This window comes from Peromyscus californicus, unplaced genomic scaffold (genome assembly GCF_007827085.1).
Source record: "Peromyscus californicus insignis strain IS unplaced genomic scaffold, ASM782708v3 Scaffold_8__1_contigs__length_139910024, whole genome shotgun sequence".
NCBI classification, from domain to species: Eukaryota; Metazoa; Chordata; class Mammalia; order Rodentia; family Cricetidae; genus Peromyscus; species Peromyscus californicus.
Genome location: NW_026294606.1, coordinates 106337398 through 106360617, shown reverse-complemented (window position 1 = coordinate 106360617; position 23220 = coordinate 106337398). Strand labels below are relative to the sequence as shown.

Genomic DNA, 23220 nt, shown 5'->3' with positions numbered 1-23220 from the left:
GGGCCATGGTCCAGGGGCCATGCTGCTGCTAGGGCTGCCTGGGTGGCCTTTTCTGTCACCTGAGGCCATGGTGACAACCAGACCCAGGCTGCTGCTGAGGACCATGTCTGGGTCCATGGTCCTACTGCAGCCAAGAGGTCTATGTTGATGTCCACGACTCATGTTGCCACCCAAGGCCACAGGAAGTCTGGGTTCTGGGCCACAGTCTGTGGCCTTGTAGGTGTCCAGAGGCCATGCTGCTGCCAAAGCCATCCTGATCTGAATGTCCAGGGCTACCACCTGGAGCTAGGATGTCGACCAGAATGAGCTGCAGCCTGGGACCATGTCTGGGTCCGTGGCCCAGTTGCAGCTGGGGTCTGTGTTGAAGTCTATAGCCCAGGTTGCCACTAGGGCCCACACAGAGGCCTGGGATCTGGACCAGAGCCTGAGGCCGGTTGGAGTCTGGGGGCCATGCCACAGCAGGAGTCATACAGATCTGAGTGACATGTGCTGCCAACCCAGGACTATGGTGTCATCCAGGCCCAGGATGCTGCCGAGGGACATGTCTGGGTCCGTGGCCCTATAGCGGCGAGGTCTAAATTGACATATGTAGCTCCTGTTGCCACCAAGGGCCCTGAGGATGCCCAGGGTCTGATCAGCCACCTGAGTCCAAGTTGGTGCCAAGGACCAAGATGCATGCAGATCTGAGTACCCTGTGCAGCATTGAGCACCTACTCAATGCCATGGTGACATCCAGGCCAGAGCTGCAGCTGAGGACTATGCCTGGGTCTATTGGCCCTACTGTAGCCAGGGTCTGTGCTGACGTCTGGGGCTCCTGTTAACATCGAAGGCCATGCAGACACCCAAGATCAGGGGCATGTTGGTGTCTGAAGACCTGTACCAATCTGAATGGCCTGCACTACCACCTAGGGCAATGGTGACATCTAGACCCAGCTGCTGCCCAGGACCATGTCTGGTTCGTGGTCCTACCATGACTGGAGTCTGTGCTGAAGTCCAAGTTCCATATTGCACTAAACATCACATAGAACCCCAGGGTTGGGGCCACAACATGAGGCCTTGGTGGTGTCCAGGGGCCATGTGGCCGCCAGAACCACCCCAACCTGAGGGGCCAGTGCTTCCACCCAGAGCCAGGATGTCGTCAGGGCCCAAGCTGCTACCAAGGGCCATGTCTGGGTCCATGGTCCAGCTACAGCTGGGGTCTGTGTTGATATCTGTGGCCCATGTCACCTCAAGGGACCTTAGGAACCATGGGAGATGAAATCAGAGGGCCATGCAGAGCTGGCCCCGCCCTTCACTGACCCTGGAAAAGCTGGCCTTGCCTTTTGCTGGACTCTGCCGCAAGTGAGCTGGCCCTGACCCTCACAGGAGAGCTGACCCCTGCACTCAGGAGAGATAGCCCCCATCCCTCACCACAGGCAAGGGTGAACCAACCCTGAGGGCTAGACATAGGGAACCTGGCTCTGCCCCCTCTCTTGAGGCAGGTGCCCCCAGTGGCCCAGACTGACCAGCTCAGCTACCACCCAGGCCCATAGCCAAGCCTTGGGTTGGCCCACCCTAACATCTACCCCATCTAGGACCTGCTGGAGCTCATGAAGGGACTGGTCCTGTGGAACAATACCCGCAGGATCTCCATGACTCCAGGTGGTGACAAGATATCCCAGAGGAATTTTGGTGAGGATCCAGTGAGGATGGTATACCGGAAACCAGAGGCCTTGAACAAGACCAATGACTCATTGCAGCGAACATTTGCTAGTAAAGCTGATAGGACAAAAGGGTACACTGTGTGACATACAGAAGCTCCCAATGCCACCAGGACAAATGAAGAGGTGTTGGAGAGGCAGGAAAGAAGGAGAAGCGAAGAGGGTTTTTTTTTGGTTGTGTTTTTTTTTTTTTTTTTTTTTTTGGCAATACAATTCAGTTCTACATATCAGCCACGGATTCTCTTGTTCTCCCCCCTCCCGCCCCCCTCACCTTCCCGCAGCCCACCCCCATTCCCACCTCCTCCAGGGCAAAGCCTTCCCCGCGGACTGAGATCAACCTGGTAGACTCAGTCCAGGTAGGTCCAGTCCCCTCCTCCCAGGCCGAGCCAAGCGATCCTGCATAGGCCCCAGGTTTCAAACAGGAAACACATGAACTATGAACCAATGGCTGAGGGGTCACCAACTGGATCAGGCCCTCTGAATGGGTGAGACAGTTGATTGGCTTGATCTGTTTGGGAGGCATCCAGGCAGTGGGACCGGGTCCTGTGCTCATTGCGAAGAGGTTTTTGTTGTTGTTGTTTTGGGGTTTGGGTTTAGATTTTTTTGGTTTGGTTTGTTTTTGTTTTTGTTAGTTTGCTTGCTTGCTTCCTTGGTTTTGTTTTCTTTTGTGGAGGGGTGCTGTAGGGGTGAAGGGGGGATATGGGGGGACTGGGAGTTGAGCCCAATTGGAGTGCATGATGTAAAACTCCAAAAAAAAATCAATAAAGAAGTTAAATTTAAAAAGTTAAAAAAAATTCCATTCCCATGGATTTTACCCTTGTGGTGGGGTTCAGGAGAAACTGTGATTGAGATGTAAAATAAGAAATACGGAGACTCGTGGAGCAGGGGACACCGCAGATCGCCGGGGCCGCGCGACCAGAACGCAGTGATGAAGCCAGGTTTCAGCCCCCGTGGGGGCGGCTTTGGTGGCAGAGGAGGCTTTGGTGACAGAGGCGGTAGAGGAGGAGGACGAGGCGGACGAGGAGGCTTTGGCGGGGGACGAGGAGGCTTTGGTGGAGGTGGAGGTCGAGGTCGAGGTGGAGGTGGAGGCTTCAGGGGACGAGGAGGTGGAGGAGGAGGAGGTGGACGAGGTGGAGGCTTCCAGTCTGGGGGCGGCCGGGGTCGAGGTGGTGGCCGGGGAGGCAAAAGAGGCAACCAGTCAGGGAAGAATGTCATGGTGGAACCGCATCGGCATGAAGGTGTCTTTATCTGTCGAGGAAAGGAGGATGCCCTTGTCACAAAGAATCTGGTCCCTGGAGAATCCGTATATGGGGAGAAGAGAGTCTCTATTTCAGAGGGAGATGACAAAATTGAGTACCGAGCCTGGAACCCCTTCCGTTCCAAGCTGGCAGCAGCAATCCTGGGAGGCGTAGACCAGATCCACATCAAACCAGGGGCAAAGGTGCTCTACCTTGGGGCAGCCTCAGGCACCACCGTCTCTCATGTCTCTGATATTGTTGGCCCGGATGGTCTGGTCTATGCAGTTGAATTCTCCCACCGTTCTGGCCGTGACCTCATCAACTTGGCCAAGAAGAGGACCAACATTATTCCTGTGATTGAAGATGCTCGGCATCCACACAAATACCGCATGCTTATCGCAATGGTGGATGTGATCTTTGCTGATGTGGCGCAACCAGACCAAACCCGGATTGTGGCCCTGAATGCCCACACCTTCCTGCGGAATGGAGGACACTTTGTGATTTCCATTAAGGCCAACTGCATCGATTCCACGGCCTCAGCAGAAGCTGTGTTTGCATCCGAAGTGAAGAAGATGCAACAAGAGAACATGAAGCCCCAGGAGCAGCTGACGCTCGAGCCCTACGAACGGGACCACGCTGTGGTTGTAGGTGTGTACAGGCCACCTCCCAAAGCGAAAAACTGAACCCAGAGCTGTCCGGATTGGAAGAAATGTGTGTTGCTACTGTTGCACGTGTAGTTTTTTTCTATTAAAAGACTCAACTGTCAAAAAAAAAAAAAGAAATATTAAAAAAAAAGAGGAGTTAAGCAAAATGGCAAAATGCACTCTACAGCCAAAAAAAACCAATAAAATAAGTTAATAGGGAAATATAAAGGAAACTTTTTTTTTTGGAGCTGAGGATCAAACCCAGGGCCTTGCACTTGCTAGGCAAGCGCTCTACCACTGAGCTAAATCCGCAACCATATCCTCTTCTATTTCTGTCCAAAGTGGTGATTGGATTCATTTTTGTGAGATGCAGGACTAGGTATGCACACAGGATGCTAATCCCTGAACCACCTGGCAGGTAGGTGGAGAGGGCCCAGGCAGGTTCCTTGTGTCCTGTCTTCTGCCATTACTCCAGTGCCATTTGGTCTGAAGATACTGTGAGGGCCACACTTACTTGACCACTGCATATATCTACTAAAAGAGTCATCTATGAGATCCTCCCTGGATATGGGATTGTGGTGGGAAACAGGAGATCCAGACATGTCAAGAAGTAGCTACCCTCTAGCTCTATGGGGCCCTGTTCATTCAGCGAGGTATCTTCCTGCCCTTCACAGTCCCCCTGAAACCTCAGGACCACCTGACCATCTCCCACTTGCCAGGGCATCCATGTGGGTAATTGTGTCACCACACTGTTTTCTCTAAATATTCTATTACCCCTACCTCCCATGCCTCTCTTGTTTGACTAATCCTCCCATGTATGACTAATCCTCCCCATGTATGACTAACCTCCCATGTATGCATGAGCAGGTGTATTAGCTCTTACAAGCATAAGACCAAAGACTAATGTTAGGATAGTCTTCTCAATTATTTCCCCATTTATTTTTTGAGACAGGATCTCTGACTGAACCTGGGTCTCACAGATTTACCTAGACTGGCTATCAAGTTAGCATCCAGGATCTGCTTGTCTCCACTTCTTAGTATTGAGGTTACAAGTGCACACTACCCTGCCTGACATATGCCTGGCTTTTATATATGTGCAAGGGTCTGAGCCCAGGTAGGTACTCATGCTTGTACAGCGAGTTTACTCTAGCCACCCAGATCTGGCTACTTTTTAAGACATATATTTTATGTGTATGAATGTTTTGCCTGCACATGCGTTAACAGGTTTTGCTTCTTTTAATAAAGCTTTGTGGATATTCATACACATGACTTCATATGATCACATGTTTTCAAATTTTAGAATTCAGACCTAGAACAGAATCACTGAATCACGTGGAAAGTATGTTGAACCTTTAGAGAAATTGTAGGGCTAGAGGTCAGCTCAATGGTAGAGAGCTTATGTACAAAGCCCTGGATTCAATGCCTAGCACCACCAAAAAGGAAAATAAAGCCGGATTAGGTGGCACAGTCCTGTAATCACAACTACTCAGAGGTCTGAGGCAAAAGATCACAGGTTAAGACCTGCCTGAGCTACGGAGCAAGCTCAAAGACATCTGATAAACTTAGTGAAACCCTTTCCTAAAATAAAAAGCCAAAAAAGTGGGGGGAAAGGTGTTGAAACTAGAACTCATGGTGGAGCACTTGTCTAGCATGTGAAAGACCTTGGGCCCAATCCCCAGAATCAGAAACACATAAAAAAGGCAAATAAGGAAAGAAGAGTTAATGTTAACTCACCTTCAAAACGATCATCTCACACCAACCGAGTGTGAAGATGCCAAAACTTAAAATAATGGGCCTGAAATATAATAATTGGATGGATATGCTTATAGATGCTTCCCTAGATTTTTAGTGTTTCTTCTGGAGAGAGAGTGAGAAAGAGAGACAGAGACAGAGAGAGACAAGCAGGGGTGGAGGGGGGAACTACTTCACTAAGAAGATTTATTGTTATCACACTTTGGGCCTTTCAGTCCATTCTGGCATGAAAGGCAAGAAGCTCCACCCATGCAGCAGAAGCATGTGATGACAAGTGCCCACTGGGCAGTAGATCAAAACGGACAGAGCCAAAACTCAAGAAAATTGTCCTCTGACCTCCACACCTATAGCTATACTTACCTGCATGCATACATGCATGCACACACACACACACACACACACACACACACACACACACACACACACACACCATACCACACATAATAATAGAGGGGAAGGGATGGGAGATGAGAACATGAGTAAACAGGAAGGTCAAGCTGGGGGAGAAATGGAGTGGGAGAGCAATGAAAGAGACACCTTGATAGAGGGAGACATTATGGGGTTAGGGATAAACCTGGTGCCGTGGATTCTCAGGAATCCACAAGGAGGATCCCAGATTAGACTACTAGCAATAGTGGAGAGGGTGCCTGAACTGGCCTACCCCAGTAATCAGATTGGTGAATACCCTGTCATCATAGAGCCTTCATCCAGTAACTGATGGAAGCAGATGCAGAGATCCATAGTCAAACACCAGGCCTAGCTCCAGGAGTCCAGTCAAAGAGAGGGAAGAGAGATTATATGAGCAAGGCAGGGAGGGGGGGTGTCAAGATCATCATGGGGAAATCTACAGAGACAACTGAACCAAGCTCGTGAGAACTCACAAACTTTAGACTGACAGCTGTGGAGCCTGCATGGGACCAGACGAGGCCCTCTGCATATGGGAGACAGTTGTGTAGCTTGGTCTGTTTGAGGGGCCCTGGCAGTGGGATCAGGATCTATCCCTGTGCATGAGCTTTTGAGAACCCATTCCCTATTGTGATACACCTTACTCAGCCTTGATGCAGAGAGAAGGGCTTGGACCTGCCTCAACTAAATGTACCAGGCTCTGCTGACTCCCCATGGGAGGCCTTACTCTTTTGGAGGAGGGTATGGGGGTGGGTTGGGGGGAAGGGTGGGGGAGAGTGGGAGGAGGGATAAGAGGGGTTCTGTGGTTGATATGCAAAATGAATTTAAAAAATCTTAAATAAAACAAAAAACAAAAAATGTGGTTGTTCTTGTTTTGGTGGCATTAATGTTCAGAATTGAGACTTCACCATGATGGATTTTTCCTGTGATGAATATGAATTGTCCTCCATCTCTTTTGATTAATTTTAGTTTGAGGTCTATTTTGTTAGATATTAGGATAGTTACACCAGCTTGTTTCTTAGGTCCATTTGATTGGAAAAATCTTTTCCCAACTATTTACTCTGAAGTAATGTCTGTCTTTGAGGTTGAGGTGTGTTTCTTATCTGCAGCAAAAGGATGGATCCTGTTTTCATAACCATTCTGTTAGCCTGTGTCTTTCTATAGGCAAATTGAGTCCATTGATATTAAGAGATAAATTGACTCTCCTCCACTGCTGGTGGGAATGCAAGCTTGTACAGCCACTTTGGAAATCAATATGGCACTTTCTTAGAAAATTGGGAATCACTCTCCCCCAAGATCCAGCTATACCACTCTTGGGCATATACCCAAGGAATGCTCAATCATACCACAAGGGCACTTGCTCAGCTATGTTCATATCAGCATTTGTAATAGCCAGAACCTGGAAACAACCTAGATGCCCTTCAACTGAAGAACGGATAAATAAAATGTGGTACATATACACAATGGAGTACTACTCAGCAGAGAAAAACAATGACATCATGAGGTTTGCAGGCAAATGGATGGATCTAGAAAAAATCATCCTGAGTGAGGTAACCCAGACTCAGAAAGACAAACATGGTATGTACTCACTCATAGGAGAATACTAGATGTAAAACAAAGATGACTAGACTCCTACTCACAATTCCAGGGAGGCTACCTAGAAAACAGAATCCTAAGAAAGACACAGGGATTGCCCAATGACAGAGAAATGGATGAGATGTACATGAACAACCTGGACGTGAGTGGGGGTAATGAAGGGCAAGTTTCGAGGGAAAGAGAGCTTAGAGGAGCAGGAGATCCCAGCTGGATCAAGAACAGAGAGGGAGAACAAGGAGTAAGAGACCATGATAAATGAAGACCACATGGGAATAGGAAGAAGCAAAGTGCTAGAGAGGCCCCCAGAAATCCACAAAGATACCTCCATAATAGACTACTGGCAATGGTTAAGAGACAGCCCAAACTGACCTACTCTGGTGATAGGATGGCCAAACACCCTAACTGTCGTGCTAGAAATCTCATCCAATGACTGAGGGAAGCGGATGCAAAGATCCACAGCCAGGCCCCAGGTGGAGCTCCAGGAGTCCAATTGGTGACAAAGAGGATGGATTGTGTGAGAGAGAATTGTTGAGACCAAGCTTGGAAAAAGCAAGGGACAAATAGCCAAACTAATGGAAACACATGAACTATGAGCCAATAGCTGAGGAGCTCCCAACTGGATCAGGCCCTCTGGATAAGTGAGACAGTTGATTAGCTTGAACTGTTTGGGAGGCACCCAGGCAGTGGGACCAGGACCTGTCCTAGTGCATGAGCTGGCTGTTTGGAACCTGGGGCTTATGCAGGGATACTTTGCTCAGCCTGGGAGGAGGGGACTGGACCTGCCTGGACTGAATCTACCAAGTTGAGCTGAATCCCCAGGGGAGTCTTTGCCCTGGAGGAGATGGGAAAGGGTGGTGGGCTAGGGGGAAGGTGGGGGGCGGGAGGGGGGAGGACAGGGGAATACCTGGCTGATATGTAAAATTAAATTAAATTATTTAAAAAAAGAGATAAATTGACTAATGATTGTTAATCCCTGTTATTTTTTTGGTTTTCTTGTGGTGGTGGTAGTGTGTGTGTGTGCTTCCCTTCTTTGGGATTTGCTGTTGTGAGATTGTCTATAGACTGTGTTTTTGTGGGTGCAGCTAACTTCCTTGGGTTGGAGTTTTCCTTCTAGTACTTTCTGTAGGTCTGGATTTGTGGATAGGTATTGTTTAAATCTGGCTTTGTCATAAAATATCTTGTTTTCTCCATCTATGGTGATTGAGAGTTTTGCTGGATATAGCAGTCTGGGCTGGCATCTGCAGTCTCTTAGTGTCTGCAAAATGTCCAGGACCTTCTGGCTTTCAGAGTCTCCATTGAGAAGTCAGGAGTAATTCTGATAGGTCTACCTTTATATATTACTTGGCCTTTTTCCTTTGCAGCTCTTAATATTCTTTCTTTAATCTGTATGTTTAGTGTTTTGGTTGTTACATGGCAAGGGGACTTTTTTGGGTCCAGTCTATTTGGTGTTCTGTAAGCTTCTTATTCATAGGCATGTCCTTCTTTAGGTTCAGAAAGTTTTCTTCTATGATTCTGTGGAATGTATTTTCTGTGCCTTTGAGCTGGAATTCTTCTCCTTCTTCTATCCCTGTTATTCTTAGGTTTGGTCTTTTCATGGTGTGCCAGATTTCCTGGATGTTTTGTGTTAAGAATTTGTTGGATTTAACATTTTCTTTGACCGATGAATCTTTCCTCTATGGTATCTTCAGTGTCTGAGATTCTGTCTTCTATCCCTTGCATTCTGTTGGTGATGCTTGCATCTGCAGTTTCTGTTCATTTACCCAGATTTTCTATTTCCAGAATTCCCTCAGTTTGGGTTTTCTTTATTGCCTCTATTTTAATTTTCAAGTCTTGAACTGTTTCCTTCACCTGTTTGATTGTTTTTTCTCATGGCTTTCTTTAAGCGATTTATTGATTTCTTCCAGTTTTTTGTTTGTCTTGTCCTAGATTTCTTTAAGGGAATTTTTCATTTCCTCTTTAAGGGCTTTTGTCATCTTCATAAAGCTATTTTTAAGGTTGTTTTCTTCTGCATCATCCACACTGGGATGTCCAGGTGTTGCTGTTGTAGAACCTCTAGGTTCTGGTGGTGCCATATTGTTCTTTATGTTGGTAAATGTATTCTTACACTGTGGTTTACCCATCTGGGTTTTGGATAGTTATAGGTACAGGTGTTGATTTTTATGATGTTTTGTTGGATGGGTCTTTTGTTCCTATATTGTCTGTTTCCTTTATTGTCTTTGGCCTGAATGGCCAAGGGTTCAGATGATTAGATGGTCGGTTGTCAGGTCATGTAGGATTGTCTCAGCTGAGATTTGTGGGGATTTTGGTGCCTATATCTAGTAAATCATCCAGTTCTTCTGGCTGGTGTGGACTTAATTGTGCCTATGAGGTCCTTTCTTCCAACTGTTGTGGGTTGTATCTGTGCCTATGGATCTGTTCTTCCGACTGGTGTGGGTTTTGTCTGTGCCTGTTCTTCCAACTGGTGTGGGTGGCACTTGTGCCTATAGGATCTGCTGATGTTGCTGGAGAGGGCTGTTCATGGGGAGGCTGCTGGGGCAGGTGGGATTGGGCAGCAGAGTGGGTCTGTTCTCCCAACCGGTGGTGTAGGTGGTGCTTGTGCCTCGAGAGGCTGTTAATGTTGCAGGGGATGGTTGGCCAGGGAGGATGATGGGGTCAGTGAGTTTGGGCAACAGAGTGGGTCTTGTAGGCTACAGAGTCCAATGGGTGGTAGAGTGGCCTGCCCTTAGGTTCCTTACCTGTTGACTGGCTGCTGGGAACTGCATCAGTGTAGTATAATTCCAGCAGAGTTGGGGGCAGGGCCCAACTGCCTTGCTGAGGCTGAGAAGGGAGGGGGATGTGCTCTGGGTTTTAGGGCCTAGAGATTGGGGCAGTTTATCTAGGAGATCAGTGACTCATCTCTTTTTCCAATTGGTGCAGGTGGTACTTGTGGATGGCATAAAGTTTAAGTAAAAGTTTTAAATAGGGCACCCAGAAAAGGTTTAGGGACAGCAATAAGTAAGAACATAAATTAATAATATGGAAGATGAAAGAGAATGATTGTGTAACAAGGAACCAAAGAGTTGTAGGGAGATTTGTGAAAGTTAGAAATAGCCTACCTTACATGGACAGGTACTCAGGAAGACAGGGATTGGTTGCTCTTCTCCTGGACATTTTTGGACCTTCTGATGCTCCCATCTCACCTCCAGGACACACCTCACAGTCAAACATATTCACAGATGTCCTGAGCATGTGAACATAAACCTCATAGTATCTCCAGGTCTTGGAGGGTAGGGAGAAAGTTCAACAGACTCTAGTATACACACACACACACACACACACACAGAGAGAGAGAGAGAGAGAGAGAGAGAGAGAGAGAGAGAGAGAGAGAGAGAGAGAGAGACTTAGGCTAGAGTGACTAAGGGACAGATCTAGATCTCCTTAAAAATATATCACTCACCACTTCTAAAATAAATAGATGAATGGGTGGATTGTCTTACATGTCAGCCATAGGTGACACCTAATTGTGTCATATGTTGAAGCTGATTCTCCAAGGTAATGATGTTAAGAACTGGGACAGTTGTGAAGGTTGTGAAGTCATGAGCACCATTGTTTATACCTCCTATCCTGTGAGGACAGGAGTTACAATCTTTGGCTAGATAGTTAACCTTGCCACACAGCAAATCTGCTAGCATTGTGGACCTAGACTTCTGTATCTCCAAACTTATGAACAAATTTTTATTGTTTATAAGCTACAAACTTATGATATACACAGCCATACAAGCATGTTTGTATATAATTATTGATATGTAATGCCTAACGCCCCTGTATCATATGGGTTATTCTTGGAATCCTGAGCTCATGAATCCTCCAATCTCTGCCTTCCAAGTAGCTGGGCCATAACCATGTGCCTCAGCACTGAGCTCACAGCCTAAGATGATTTTCTATAGCAGCAGTATTAGGCAGAGTTTCCTAAGGGAGTAGAAGAGATAAAGTGTGCATATGTTATAAAGGAGGATTTACAGCCAGGAGGTGGTGGCACACACCTTTAATCCCAGCACTTGGGAGGCAGAGGCAGGTGAATCTTTGTGAGTTCAGGGTCAGTATGGTCTACAAAGCAAATTGAAGAACAGCCTGGGCTGTTACACAGAGAAACTCTGTCTTGAAAACCAAAAAAAAAAAAAATAAAGGTGGAGTGGAGTGGGATTGGATTTACTAGAATTGCTGGTTTACATGACAAGGGCTGGGTTCTCTAATAATAGCCATCTGCACCCTAGAGAGGCTCAGAACACCTGTAGTTGCTTAATCCATGAAGCTCAGTGCCATAGTTCCAATCTATCATTGATGTCTTAGAAGATTCTCGGAGTCTCTAGTCTTCAACATACATTGGAAGGCTGAAGAAACTGGAGTCTGATGTCATCAACGGATGGTAGCATCAGCATCAGAGTCAGGTAAATGCATTCACCAGGAAGAGGCAGAGGCAGGAAGGCAAGGAACATTGCTGTTTCATGGACCTCTTTATGTGTGGGACACACTGTGGAGGAGGTTCTTCTCCCCTCAGCTAATCTTTCTTGGAAATGCTCGTCATGTCCCATCCAAAAGTCTGTCTCTTAGTTGATTCCAGATGCTATGAAGTTGGAAATACTTTGGATGTTTCCACCGTGGCTGTGCCTGACTTCCCCAGTCAGCAAGGCATGATGTCAATCAATTCAGTGTCTCCCCTTCAAATTATCTGTGCTCCTATTCCTGGCCTAGGCAAATGTTCTCTCTTCCCTCAACTTCCCCTCTGAAGGAACAGCTGGGCTTTTGGAGATGGACTATCCCAACTCTTCTAAGAACAAAGACATGGAACTAGATTTTTGTGTTACCTGAACAACCTGATGTGTCTCAATCATTGGCAGCAGGAGCCCAATAATGAGCTCAGGCCACAGTGGGAGAATCTGGAGGGTATCCTTCTCTGCCCATGGTGTCCATGATGGACAATCAATAATCTTAACCTTGACCTCAATGGTCAGACTGTTCTGTGGTTGGTCTTCCTTGCACTGGATTTTAAAAGGGTGAGCTTGCCATTCTGGGAGAAGCTGACTTGTAGGGAAAGCAGGTCAGAGGTAAGGGGCTAGGGCATATCAGGGTCTCTAGCACAAAGGATCTGGCCTCTTAATGACAGAAAGAAAATGTTTTGGGAGAATGTATGAAGCTTGAGCACAATTTAGCACCTTTATATAATGTTATAATGTAAAAGAGAGGGTTAGAAAGGTCAAAAATATGTAGCAACAGCAAAGAGGTAAGAATGAAAGTCATGTATATGGACAATCAAGGAGAAAGGGGTTATCACAGGGGCCAGGAGGTTTCAGGGAAACTGTGGCAGTAAGGAGAAATCCCCCATACATGGACAAGTGCTCAGGGAGACAGGGGATAGAACCTCTATTGTACATGTACGGACCTTCTGAAACCCCCTCCCTGCTATGAAGGGCTCACCACATACTCAAACATCTTCACAGATGTGTTGTGATCATGCAAATGTGGGTGTTACTATGTCTACAGAACCCTTGGAAGTAAGAACACACCTCAGCAGACACAAAGTAACTAACCTGGTTCTTCTGGACACACACATATATAGACATGCACACACAAATGACTCACATACACACTTACACAAATGTGTCTCATGCACAGAGAGAGAGAGAGAGAGAGAGAGAGAGAGAGAGAGAGAGAGAGAGAGAGAGAGAGAGGCACGCATGCATGCATGCACAAAACCTGATATACACATAAGGGCACACAAATGTATGCATGCACATATGCTCACACAATTGTATACACACAAAGCCACATACACACATATGCACTAAAATGAATGCATGCATGTACACAAATGCATGCCTGGTGCCCACAGAACCTACCAGAGGGAGCTAGATCCCTGGAACTGGAGTTATAGACAATTGGAAGTCACCATGTGGGTGCTGGGAGACAACCCTGGGCTCTCTGGAAGAGAGCAGTCAGTGCTTTTAACCTTTGAGCCAAATCTCTAGCCCTAGATTAGTACTTTTTAATAAAAATTTGTAAAGATCTAAATTAGCTTATTTAATCAATAACCACACATTCAAAAAACAAAAACAAACAGACATGGGGGTCTGGGGTGATGTTTCAGCAGTTTGCAGTACATACTGTTTCTAGAGGACCTGAGTTCTGTTCCCAGCACCTGTATCAGCTTATAACCACTTGCAATTCTAGTTCCAGGGGATCTAATGCTGTCTTCTGTTCTCCAAGGGCTCCAGAATACATGTGTCATATAATTACACCGACGACATACATATTCATGAATAAAAATAAAAATAAATCCTCAGAAAAGTAAGATGGGCATAGTGAATTCTCACACAAAAGTAACTACTTTGGGACAGAATACATAAATGGTGCAAAGGGTGGAAAAAAGAAATCATATTGACAAATGGACAGATTATCTTAACTGAAATTGTTGTTGACATATAATCTACAAACACAACAGGTAGAGACACTGGGATGTTTTCAAACCCAGTGACTGACATGAGAACCTCTATATGTTGTATTTTGAAAGTGTCTATGAGTCATATTTCTATATTGAAACTCCAATGTGATATTATTAAGAGTGAGGTCTATTGGAGACCTGGGTCATGAGAACTACTAATTATCCCATCTATCAGTGAAAACACAAGGTATCGTCTTAGGGTCAGAGAGCTAGTCATCACAATACAGCAATCCTGTTGGTATCTTAACTTTGGACTTAGGGTCTCCAAAAGTATAAACCTGTTGAGAGAGGGCATGTGATTTTGACACAACCCATAAATATGATATTAGTTCTTCTAAGAACCTACATCAACATTTTCCAAAGCTTCTGCTTTATTTAAAGAGGGTTTTGGTCTTAGAGAAGAAGACAACAAAGATGAGAGCTTAAGGAAGAATGGTAGGGGCCTCATACCAGTGGAATGTGAAAGAAGATTGGTACTTTGGGGCTCACAAATCCACACTGTTATTGGAGCATTTATTGAAAATGATCCAGCAGGATAAAGAGTCACATGCAAAGGATTTGTCATAAATGTAGAACAGATAAGTGCAGAGATTATGTGAATGTTAGAATCAACCCAGGGTACTCAGTATTATTGGGAACTTCAAGCTGACCTCATCAGCAGGCAACCCAACAAACCATTCCTCACAAATGCACTAAAGTTCTATGTGATTGTTCTGAGTCCCCTGTATCTCCTGGATCTTCTGGGGTAGAGTCTTGGTCCAGAACTGCAGCCTTCTGGCCTTCAGGGCTTGGCCCACAGTAGGCTGGATGTCCAGCTGCAGGTACTGCTCATCATGGTCCAACTTGGGCCAATATGGTAGACCGTCACTGTTGGGATTCCTGTGGATATGCCACCCAAAAGGGAAGGGTGAAGTCACTCTCATCCAAAATCTGAAACTCTGATTTGGGTCATAGCAGTGGAACAATTAGGCCAGTGGTGAAGGGGGCTGTTGTGGCATGTTTTCTGATAAAGGTATAGAAGTGTCACCCACTAGTTTCTTCTCCATATGAGGGAAGAGAACCTGTGCTATTTTATGTCTCTCTCTAAGAAACAAGATCTAAAGAGCAGTAATATATCACTATGGCCCACCAGCCAGATCACTGTGAGATAACCAGTATCCCGTAGCTACAAACTATCTGTGTAAAGGTGCTATGGGGCAGAGAAAACTCTATCATGTGATGGAAAGTCCATGCATGCTAAAGAGATCTCCACATAAAAGAGAGTCCTAGATAGGGACCCACACCTGGAGGGTTGAGAGAGAGTTGTGTTCTCACCCATGTCTTGCAAAGTTGGCCCAGTACTTCATCATCCTCCTGTTCAGTAGCTCCTCCTCCTCAGTGAGGTCAGCTGGAGTCATGAGGAAGGCAAATGTTGAAGTCCCTGTCACCTGACATAACTGTTACCTTATACTTCACACTCAATCCCAACTGTTGTCCACCTCCAACTCTATTGCCTCCCGTCTTCACTATAAAGTATCTATGATCCATGCATGCCTCTAATTCCATTCCTACCCAAATGTTCTGTCATCTCCATCAGAGGCTAGACTAGGACACATGCAGATTCTAATCCTAGTTAATTTTTTAGGCTATAATATTGTATACATTTGATTTTATTCTCTCCCAGATCATAGGTTTCCTCAAATGGATTGAGAGCTCAGGAGACCCCAGAGAATCATCTGTGACCTCACTCACTTCAAGGAAAATAAAGAAGACTCACGTTTAATGCCAAAGAAGAAGGGCCCAAAAACAAAAAGAATCTCATCACCATGGTCAGCCTTCACGTGGGGTGGCCTGATACCCTTTTGGAAGTTGGGTTGATGTTGGAACTCATAGAAGTAGACAGGGGCATGGGAACCTGCAGGTGGGTATAAATGGTGATTTAGTAGCCCCTCACCTGAAGTTCTTCTGAAACAGATTTGATAACAAGATACCTTGATGTTAAGCCACCTGGACTTATCAAACTTAAGTGGGAAGAGCTCCAGGCTTGAGCACTAGCTGTAGAAAGCCCTTGGCTACAGGATGCTCATAGCCTTCCCAGCTGAGTTGTTTCAAGAGTCAATAGAGTATTAGTGATCCATTTTCTCTTGTGTACCTAGATGTCACTCTCTTTAATTAGACATGAGGAGACCTGGATACCACACTGCTCCACAGTGCTCACCTGTGGCGCACATCTCTGAGCTGCTCCCCTAATCCTTGTTACAGATGTACTCACTCTGAAAATGTGCTACTTGGAGTGCAGGGATCACAAACATGAAGTCCTCCATCAACTCTCTGAACTGTGCTTGGAGGGTCTGGGGGTCCTGAACGTCCCCCATGTACTCTTCCATTAGCAGGTCACTGCACTCAGGAGGCAGCATCTACACCAAGGAGAGCAGGAAGAATGAGGTTAGGCATGTTGTTGGTTAGGTAAGTAACAGCCTTTGGAATGGAGAGAATAGGGCCTGGGATGAGATAGGGTATAGGTAAAAAGGTTTATGCTCTCAGGTCACCCCACACAGAATCACACATACATACTATGGTGGTTTGAAAGAAATTATCCCCCTAAGAGAGTGGTGGCACTGTTAGGAAGTACGGCTTTGTTGAAGCAGGTATGGCCTTCTGGAGGAACTGCGTCACTGTGGACCTGGGCTTTGAGGTCTGATATGTGTTCCAGTCACACCCAGTGGTTCAGACCGATTCCTGTTGCCTGGGAGTCAAGATGTAGGAATCTCAGCTCCTTCTATAGCACCATGTCTATCTGCACAGCACCATGTCACAGCATGAGGATAATGGACTAGACCCCAGAAATTATAGGCCCTCCCAATAAAATATTTTCCTTTATAAGAGCTTCTGTGGTCATGGTGTCTCTTCACAGCAATAGAAACCCTAACTGAGACACATACTGACCTTTATTAATAGGAATCTTTTTGAGAAGATATGAGGGACCTCTCTATTTGGAGAGGACCAGAGGTGTCTCACCATTTGTGCTGCTGTATTCTTCAGAACAGCCTGCAGGTTCTCTCTCGTTATTTCCTTTATTGTCTGAGTAGTACCCATGACCTGGGAAGCAGAAGACACTGTTAAGTGTGGGATCTGATGGACATGGATTAAAGATGTATTGAGTTCCTACTTCTTAGCATATGAGTTTCCAGGCTCCCAGAGGATTGGAACTGAAACTCACCTTGGGGACAAGCAAACCATATTCATCATTGTTGACACCTATGATGCTGGGGACAGGGTGAAAATCCACAGAAGCCAACAACTCTTGGGGATGCCTGGGAAGAAACACTCCATCCACCACAGCAGGGATGATATTGAAAACCTGAGAGACATTAAAACTCAATGCTGAAGGTCAATGAAATACAAATGCCGATATCCACTGAGTTGCTGCTACCATTTTCCCATTTCTCACTAGTTTCAGGGTGCTCTGCTCACTCTGGAAGGGAATCTACACTTGGAACAGTCTATCTTGGTGTTCATATTGAACACAGAACTAAAAGAACACAAAGAGTGATGAGGCTCTTCCACACAGACAATTATACGAACCTTATTAATGACCAGAATCTCTGCTTCACTCTTGCCTCTCAGACAGCGCACCAGGTTCTCTGAGTCTGTGGTCTCACATCCAGACATGTTGGCCACTGTCTGTAAAGGAAACAAGCAGGGAAAGTTTTCTTACTTCCAACTAGATGCGATTGCACCTAATTCTCACACTTACTGTGTGTTCTGTGTCGATTGGAATAAGTATGAAATAATTCCCTTTGTCCTACTGCTCAGAGTGGAGAGCTATTAAAAGGAAACTTTCTGCATGCATGCTTGTTCATTTTTGGTTTGGGTAGTTTTATTTTCTCCACCCCGCCTTCATATATGAGAGAAGAATAAGGTCCAACCTTTGTATGTGAATGTCAGGGGAAGAAGTTTCCCCTCTTCAAGGACGCCTACACCCTTTATTTGACAGGGTATATTCTTCTTTTGCTCACCCTGAACTGCTGAACTGCTCTGTGAACATCCAGGGATTCCCGTGTTTCTGCCTCCCACCTGACCACAGGAACATTGTAAATAGAGATACATGCTACTATACCCAGCCTTTTGTGAGTTATGAGGATTTGAACTTAGGTCCTCAGGCTTGCACTCTAAGCACTTAAAAAAAACCCACTGAACCAGGCTGGAGAGATGTCTCAGTGGTTAAGAGCACTTGCCTGATCTTCCAGAGGTTCTGAGTTCAATTCCCAGCAACCACATGGTGGCTCATAACCAATTGTAATGGGACCAAATTCCTTCTTCTGGTGTGCATGAAGACAGAGCACTCACATACATAAAATATATACATAAATAACTCTTAGAAAAAATGTACTCAGCGATGTTTCAAGACCACAGCACCTTTTTAAAAAAAAATCCCTGAACCATCTCCCAAGCACATGCATATATATTTTTGCCAATGATGGAAGCTGCTAGGAGCAGTTTGCTGGTCAGATAACATACTCACCCAGTATGAGGTAGATGTGAGTAGATGCTAACCCCTGAGATTCTGAGAAATTATTGGAAAGAAAACTATTTCCCGTGGTCCTTATTCTCCCCACTGAACAGAAGACCAGAGTACAAGACCATGAAGGCTGAGATGGCAGACTAGGGTTTTGATGGTTGAGGGTACTTACAGTGTAGACCATTTCATGGGTGTCAGAGATAAGGTCAGGTAGCAGGGCTACTCCACTCTGCATAATGGCTCCATGGAAGAGTCCTTTGGACATGGGGGACACAACATGTGAAGACACACTTGTGCCACCTGCTGACTCGCCAAAGATGGTGACAAGGTCAGGGTTGCCTCCAAAGTGGGCAATATTCTGCTGGACCCAGCGTAGGGCAGCCACTTGGTCCAGGTAGCCCCAGTTGCCTCTGGCATGTTGGTCTCCAGTGCTGAGAAGAGGAAGGGACATGGATCACAGGGATGTCTAGGTTCTTCTCAGCTGCCATTGCACAGCCCAGCCCTGGAATCACCTGAAGAAGCCCAGGACACCTAGGCGATACTGGATAGTGACCACCACCACATCCTCAATGGCTGCCAGAGTGGATCCATCATACATGGAAGCCATGCCTATAACCAGTGCACCACCATGGATCCACACCATCACCTGAAGAAATCAAGAGAGATTCCAGAAAGCTCCTAGCCAGCCCAAGCTCTGCAGGACTGCTTACTAGAATATCAACTGCTGTGCCTCTTTGCAGCTACACAAATACATAAAGATTCTCAGCACTTCAGGACCTTGGTCGTGGCCAGGGGCCTCTAGTAGCCCCATCAGTGTATATCTAGTCCCCATCCCCACCATGTATCTCAGTTTGAATTAATGATTCTATGTATACAGTAATCTCATCATTACTCAGGCTCTTCATAGTGGAAATTAGATGGGAGTCTCCATGGATATCTCTCCAGATTAAAAATGGAAAGGATCATCAACTCTCATTGGTATAACAGATAATCCAAAAGAAGAAATGGGTGACCTCAACGTTGAGCCTCGAGCACCTAAGCAGTTCTCCAGGGCTCAGTTTGGAGAATGAGTCCTGGTTTTATCCAACAGCTAGAGCCTTTGATCACTCAGTGCTCCAGTGCTTTGTGTCCCTTACCTAGGTTTCATCTGCATAGTGTAGTTGTGAAGGCTTTTTTGACCCAAATAGTGTAAAGCTTCTCAACAGGGTTCACACTGCAATGGAGCTCAGGTTGCTTTTGTCCCTTCTAGTCATCTTGAAAAAATATACTCTGTCCCCAAGGTGACCATGACCTGACACTCACAGGCAGGTTAGAGCCCTCATGGGCATGAGCTGGTGTGTAGATGTTGAGATGCAGGCAGTCCTCAGACATAGAGATGGGAGGGAGAGTCAGTTTCTTATCCTTCAGGCCCTCTGCATTCATCATATCAAAGTTTTGCAGACACCTAATGGAAATAACACAGATATTCCAAGAGATGTGTAGTGGTCAAAACCAAATGTGAGTCTGGATCTTTCCTCAATCACCTTCAGCTGCTGCTCTTCATGATGCCCTGTTAATACATATTCCCTCTCTAAGGTCCCTTCCCACCAAGGTAAAGGCCACAGGCTCCATCAAAGTTGAATGGAGCCAGAATTCCAGAGAGTCCTCTAGTTGCCTAAGGCCTGGATGTTATCCTTTCTGAGTCTGGGATATGGAAACTTCCAGGGGTCTCTATGGAATGACAGGCTGTATGTGGTGATGTACACTGAACTGTATAAGAATAGAAAAATGACCTAAGCACTAACAGGCATGCAAGCTTTTTCTCCTCTTTGTTCATAACTGTGGATGTGATGTGAGTGACCAGCTCCTGTAATTTTCCTTCACTGTGAATTCCCCCACATGATGAATTGTAATCTGGAGCCTAAGTTGCTTTTGTTGGTACTTTATTATAGCAACAGAAAACAAACTAAAATTGCAATATTGGAGTGTTGTATCCACAGTTGATAGAGGAATTGGTGGACATTGTAGCCCCACAAGATGGTGAGAAATCCTTCATCCCATGTACAGACTCTTAGGGAACTTCTTTTTCCTACAGTGTCTCCAGAGGGAATTAGTTACATATCCTTGTTCCTTGGTCAGTGGCACTTGGCCCTATAGGTTGTCACAGTGACTGTGAGGATGGGGTTAGCAAGTAATCATCATGCTGCACTTCTCAGGATATGAAGTGTATTCCACTGAATTCAGGGTTTCTCTCTGTTTAATATGTCACATAACTCATGCCTAGAGATCACTCCCATTGTTGTAGAGAACACTGGGTTCAATTTGAATCTATGAACAATTTTACCTTTGTTCTGTTCTATAGTTCCTACATCTAACTCCCTGTAGGTGCCCAGCACTGGCCCAGGAGACTGGCAAGGTTGTTCTAGGACATGCATGGGGGACACCCCACAATGGGAAAAAACTGATACAGAGCTGAGATGGAGGAAAGACCTCAGACTCAGAGATCAGAGCAACTGTTCACCCCAGGGCCAGACATCCTCTGGATCCAGAACTTACGTGGCTGGATATGAGGTTCCATCTCTCACACCACTCCATGGTTCAGGGGCTTCAGGAGGTGCAAAGCGCAGTTGTCCTATGGGTGGCTTGGCAAAGGGAATTCCCAGGAAGGTGTGAACACCAACTTTGGTGTCCTTCACTTGGATAAGGCTGCCTCGGACCTGGCCTGTGTGTGTGTTTCTGATGAGGCTGGCCTCTGATGAGTCCTGACCTGGGTGGAAAGATGCCATCAGGGTTAGTTTTGTGCAATCAGCTCCCACAGATTGTGGGAGTTACCTCCCCATTGTTATCAGGGCACACAGCATGTGAACTGTGTATGTAGGTGTGAGTGTTGGAGCTTCCCTATCCCTCAGGGCCAGGAACCTTTCCTATTTCTTACCCCCTTTGAAGGGTATCAGAGCATTTCTCTGGCCAAAGAGCTCACACACTCAGTCATTTGGCCACATGAATTTGTGATTATTGTCATTCTTATCCAAAGGTCAGTAGTAGCTGCTGTCATAGCCAGACACAGAGGAAAAGATTCCTTCATCTCACTTTTCCTTGAATTGTCTAGCGCTCGCCAGAGCTCCTTATGCTTAACTGTCTTACCCATATGGAGTGATCTTCAACTCTCTGACCCTCTGTGTGCTAGTGGGTCCACAAAATCTGTGGGCTTTGGTTAGGGGATTGAGAGGCACATGCTTCCCACACTTTTATCTATCATTTCCATCACCCACCCTTCCCCCACCTTTTCTCTCCACAAGCTCAGGCTCTGACTCTGCAGAATTTGGCAACTCTGACTCTAGTCATTCCCCATTGCCAGCTTAGTGAGCCTCACCCTGCACATGGAGGAGGAGAAGCAGGAGCCCAAATACCACGGCATTCAGCCAGCTATGAAGTTGATTCAGTGGCATGACAGCTCTCATCCGGAGTGTGTGCTGCTACATAGGACGTACAAACAGGAAGCAGAATCTGTGGGCCTTGTCCAGGCAAGAGTTTAAATCCAAAGGATGTAGGCGGGAACTTGGTGTGGTGGGGCAAAGTCCTCATTGTAGGAGACCTGATTAATCAGTATTTACCGGAGCCAATGGCAAGGAGGTAGGGCAAGTCACCTCTGCTATTTCTGTTCTTTCTTTGTCCTTCTGGAAAGACACAGCACGGATTCTGAATCTCTTCTGGGATACCAGGAACCCTGTCCTCACTCCAGGACAGAAAGCTGTAACAGAAGAAGCCAGAGGGCTTCTGTGAGTAGGTACATACAATGTCACAGGAGAGACAGAGGACTTCTGTGAGTAGGTACTTACTCACAATGTCACAGGAGAGAAGGGCAAATGCAGGAACTCTGAGTGTGACCATCCTCAAGACTCCTCTGTGCTTTGACGACTCAGTTTACTGAGCCTGCTTCCAGACTCCCTGGTCCCTAAATAATCTTAGGGTCTATTTGGACACCTCCCTGTTAGGTCACAGTTGTTTGACCAAAACACACTACAATTCTGGTGCTTTTAAAGTCGACAGCCCCTATTCACTCCACCCTCAAGATGTGTCTCCTCTAGTGGCCGGTTCCTGCCAAGATCAACTTCATAGTCATTTATGCATTTAACAAATATTTTTTTTTGAAGGCATCAAATTTCTTTATTTTAAAATATATTACAAACCCATAGCAATTTAAACAGTATGGCACCAGGAAAAAAGAATACTAAATGAACACAGACCAATGGAATAATAATAAAAAAGAACTAGGCAACACAAATTGGACTTATTAATTGTTTGCATTTATTTATTTATTGTACTCATGTATATATGTTTGTGTGTGTGGATACTTCTGAACCATGCTTCACATATGGAGAGAAAGGCCAATTTAAGTAAGTCCATATTCTAATTCCATCATATGCAACCCAAAGTGGAACTTAGGTCATCAGGATTGGAGGAAAGTTCTCTTACCACCCCTTGATCAATAGCACACGTAACCATATGACAAGCACTTAATGGGTCTTGCTGGCTCCAACACTGGTGTCAATCTGATGTCTCAGAACCTATGATAAACCTGAGATAAAAGCCTGTAAATAGGAGTTTCAGAACCACAATAAAATGCTGACAGCATATATCAAAGAACACAGGATCTGGAGTCCATACTCAGTCCAGACTGACTTCCTAGATTAAGTGGTGTGGGGATCAGTGTCAGACAGCCTTTAGTGCCACCTGAGAACTGACCTTGGCTCCAAATTATTTTCATTATTATCTAAATAGTAGTCTAGAGCCTCACATCATGGCACTGTGGGACTTCTTCCTTGGTGTCTCTCTGGCTGTTTCCCTGGCACAGCACAGCTCAGCTTTTCCTGCCTCCAATGATCAACAAGGGCTCCTTTAATTCCATGTCACCTCTCCAATGCAC

General features: G+C 45.8%; 2 protein-coding genes across 5 annotated transcripts; one reads left to right on the top strand and one right to left on the bottom strand.

Annotated features, from left to right (window-relative positions):
- The first annotated feature begins 2617 nt into the window (after positions 1–2617).
- LOC128104151 (rRNA 2'-O-methyltransferase fibrillarin) lies at positions 2618–3646 on the top strand. Its single transcript, XM_052728932.1, has one exon. The coding sequence runs from the start codon at positions 2629–2631 to the stop codon at positions 3619–3621; it is 993 nt and encodes a 330-aa protein (XP_052584892.1). The 5' UTR covers positions 2618–2628; the 3' UTR covers positions 3622–3646.
- Positions 3647–14505: 10859 nt separating this feature from the next.
- LOC128104147 (acylcarnitine hydrolase-like) lies at positions 14506–21742 on the bottom strand. Of its 4 annotated transcripts, none has more exons than XM_052728921.1 (12): positions 21667–21742; positions 20850–21060; positions 19617–19758; positions 18827–18960; positions 18483–18745; positions 17378–17472; positions 17013–17153; positions 16811–16891; positions 16065–16209; positions 15570–15707; positions 15128–15200; positions 14506–14692 (listed from the first exon to the last, which is right to left on the bottom strand). In XM_052728921.1, the coding sequence occupies exons 1-12, from the start codon at positions 21740–21742 to the stop codon at positions 14506–14508; spliced, it is 1686 nt and encodes a 561-aa protein (XP_052584881.1). The 4 variants fall into 4 exon arrangements, with proteins under 4 accessions (XP_052584881.1, XP_052584880.1, XP_052584882.1 ...); XM_052728920.1 differs by having other exon boundaries at positions 17378–17476; positions 18487–18745; XM_052728922.1 differs by lacking the exon at positions 17378–17472 and having other exon boundaries at positions 18487–18745.
- Between the last annotated feature and the right edge of the window lie 1478 nt (positions 21743–23220).

Coding starts and splice junctions, on each gene's coding strand:
- LOC128104151 (XM_052728932.1), top strand. CDS start 2,629: ATGAAGCCAGGTTTCAGCCCCCGTGGGGGCGGCTTTGGTGGCAGAGGA.
- LOC128104147 (XM_052728921.1), bottom strand. CDS start 21,742: ATGCCACTGAATCAACTTCATAGCTGGCTGAATGCCGTGGTATTTGGG. Junction 19,759..20,849: donor GGAACCTCATATCCAGCCAC/GTAAGTTCTGGA, acceptor TATTTCCATTAG/GTGTCTGCAAAACTTTGATA. Junction 17,473..18,482: donor TGAAATGGTCTACACTGTAA/GTACCCTCAACC, acceptor CTTTACAGACAG/TGGCCAACATGTCTGGATGT.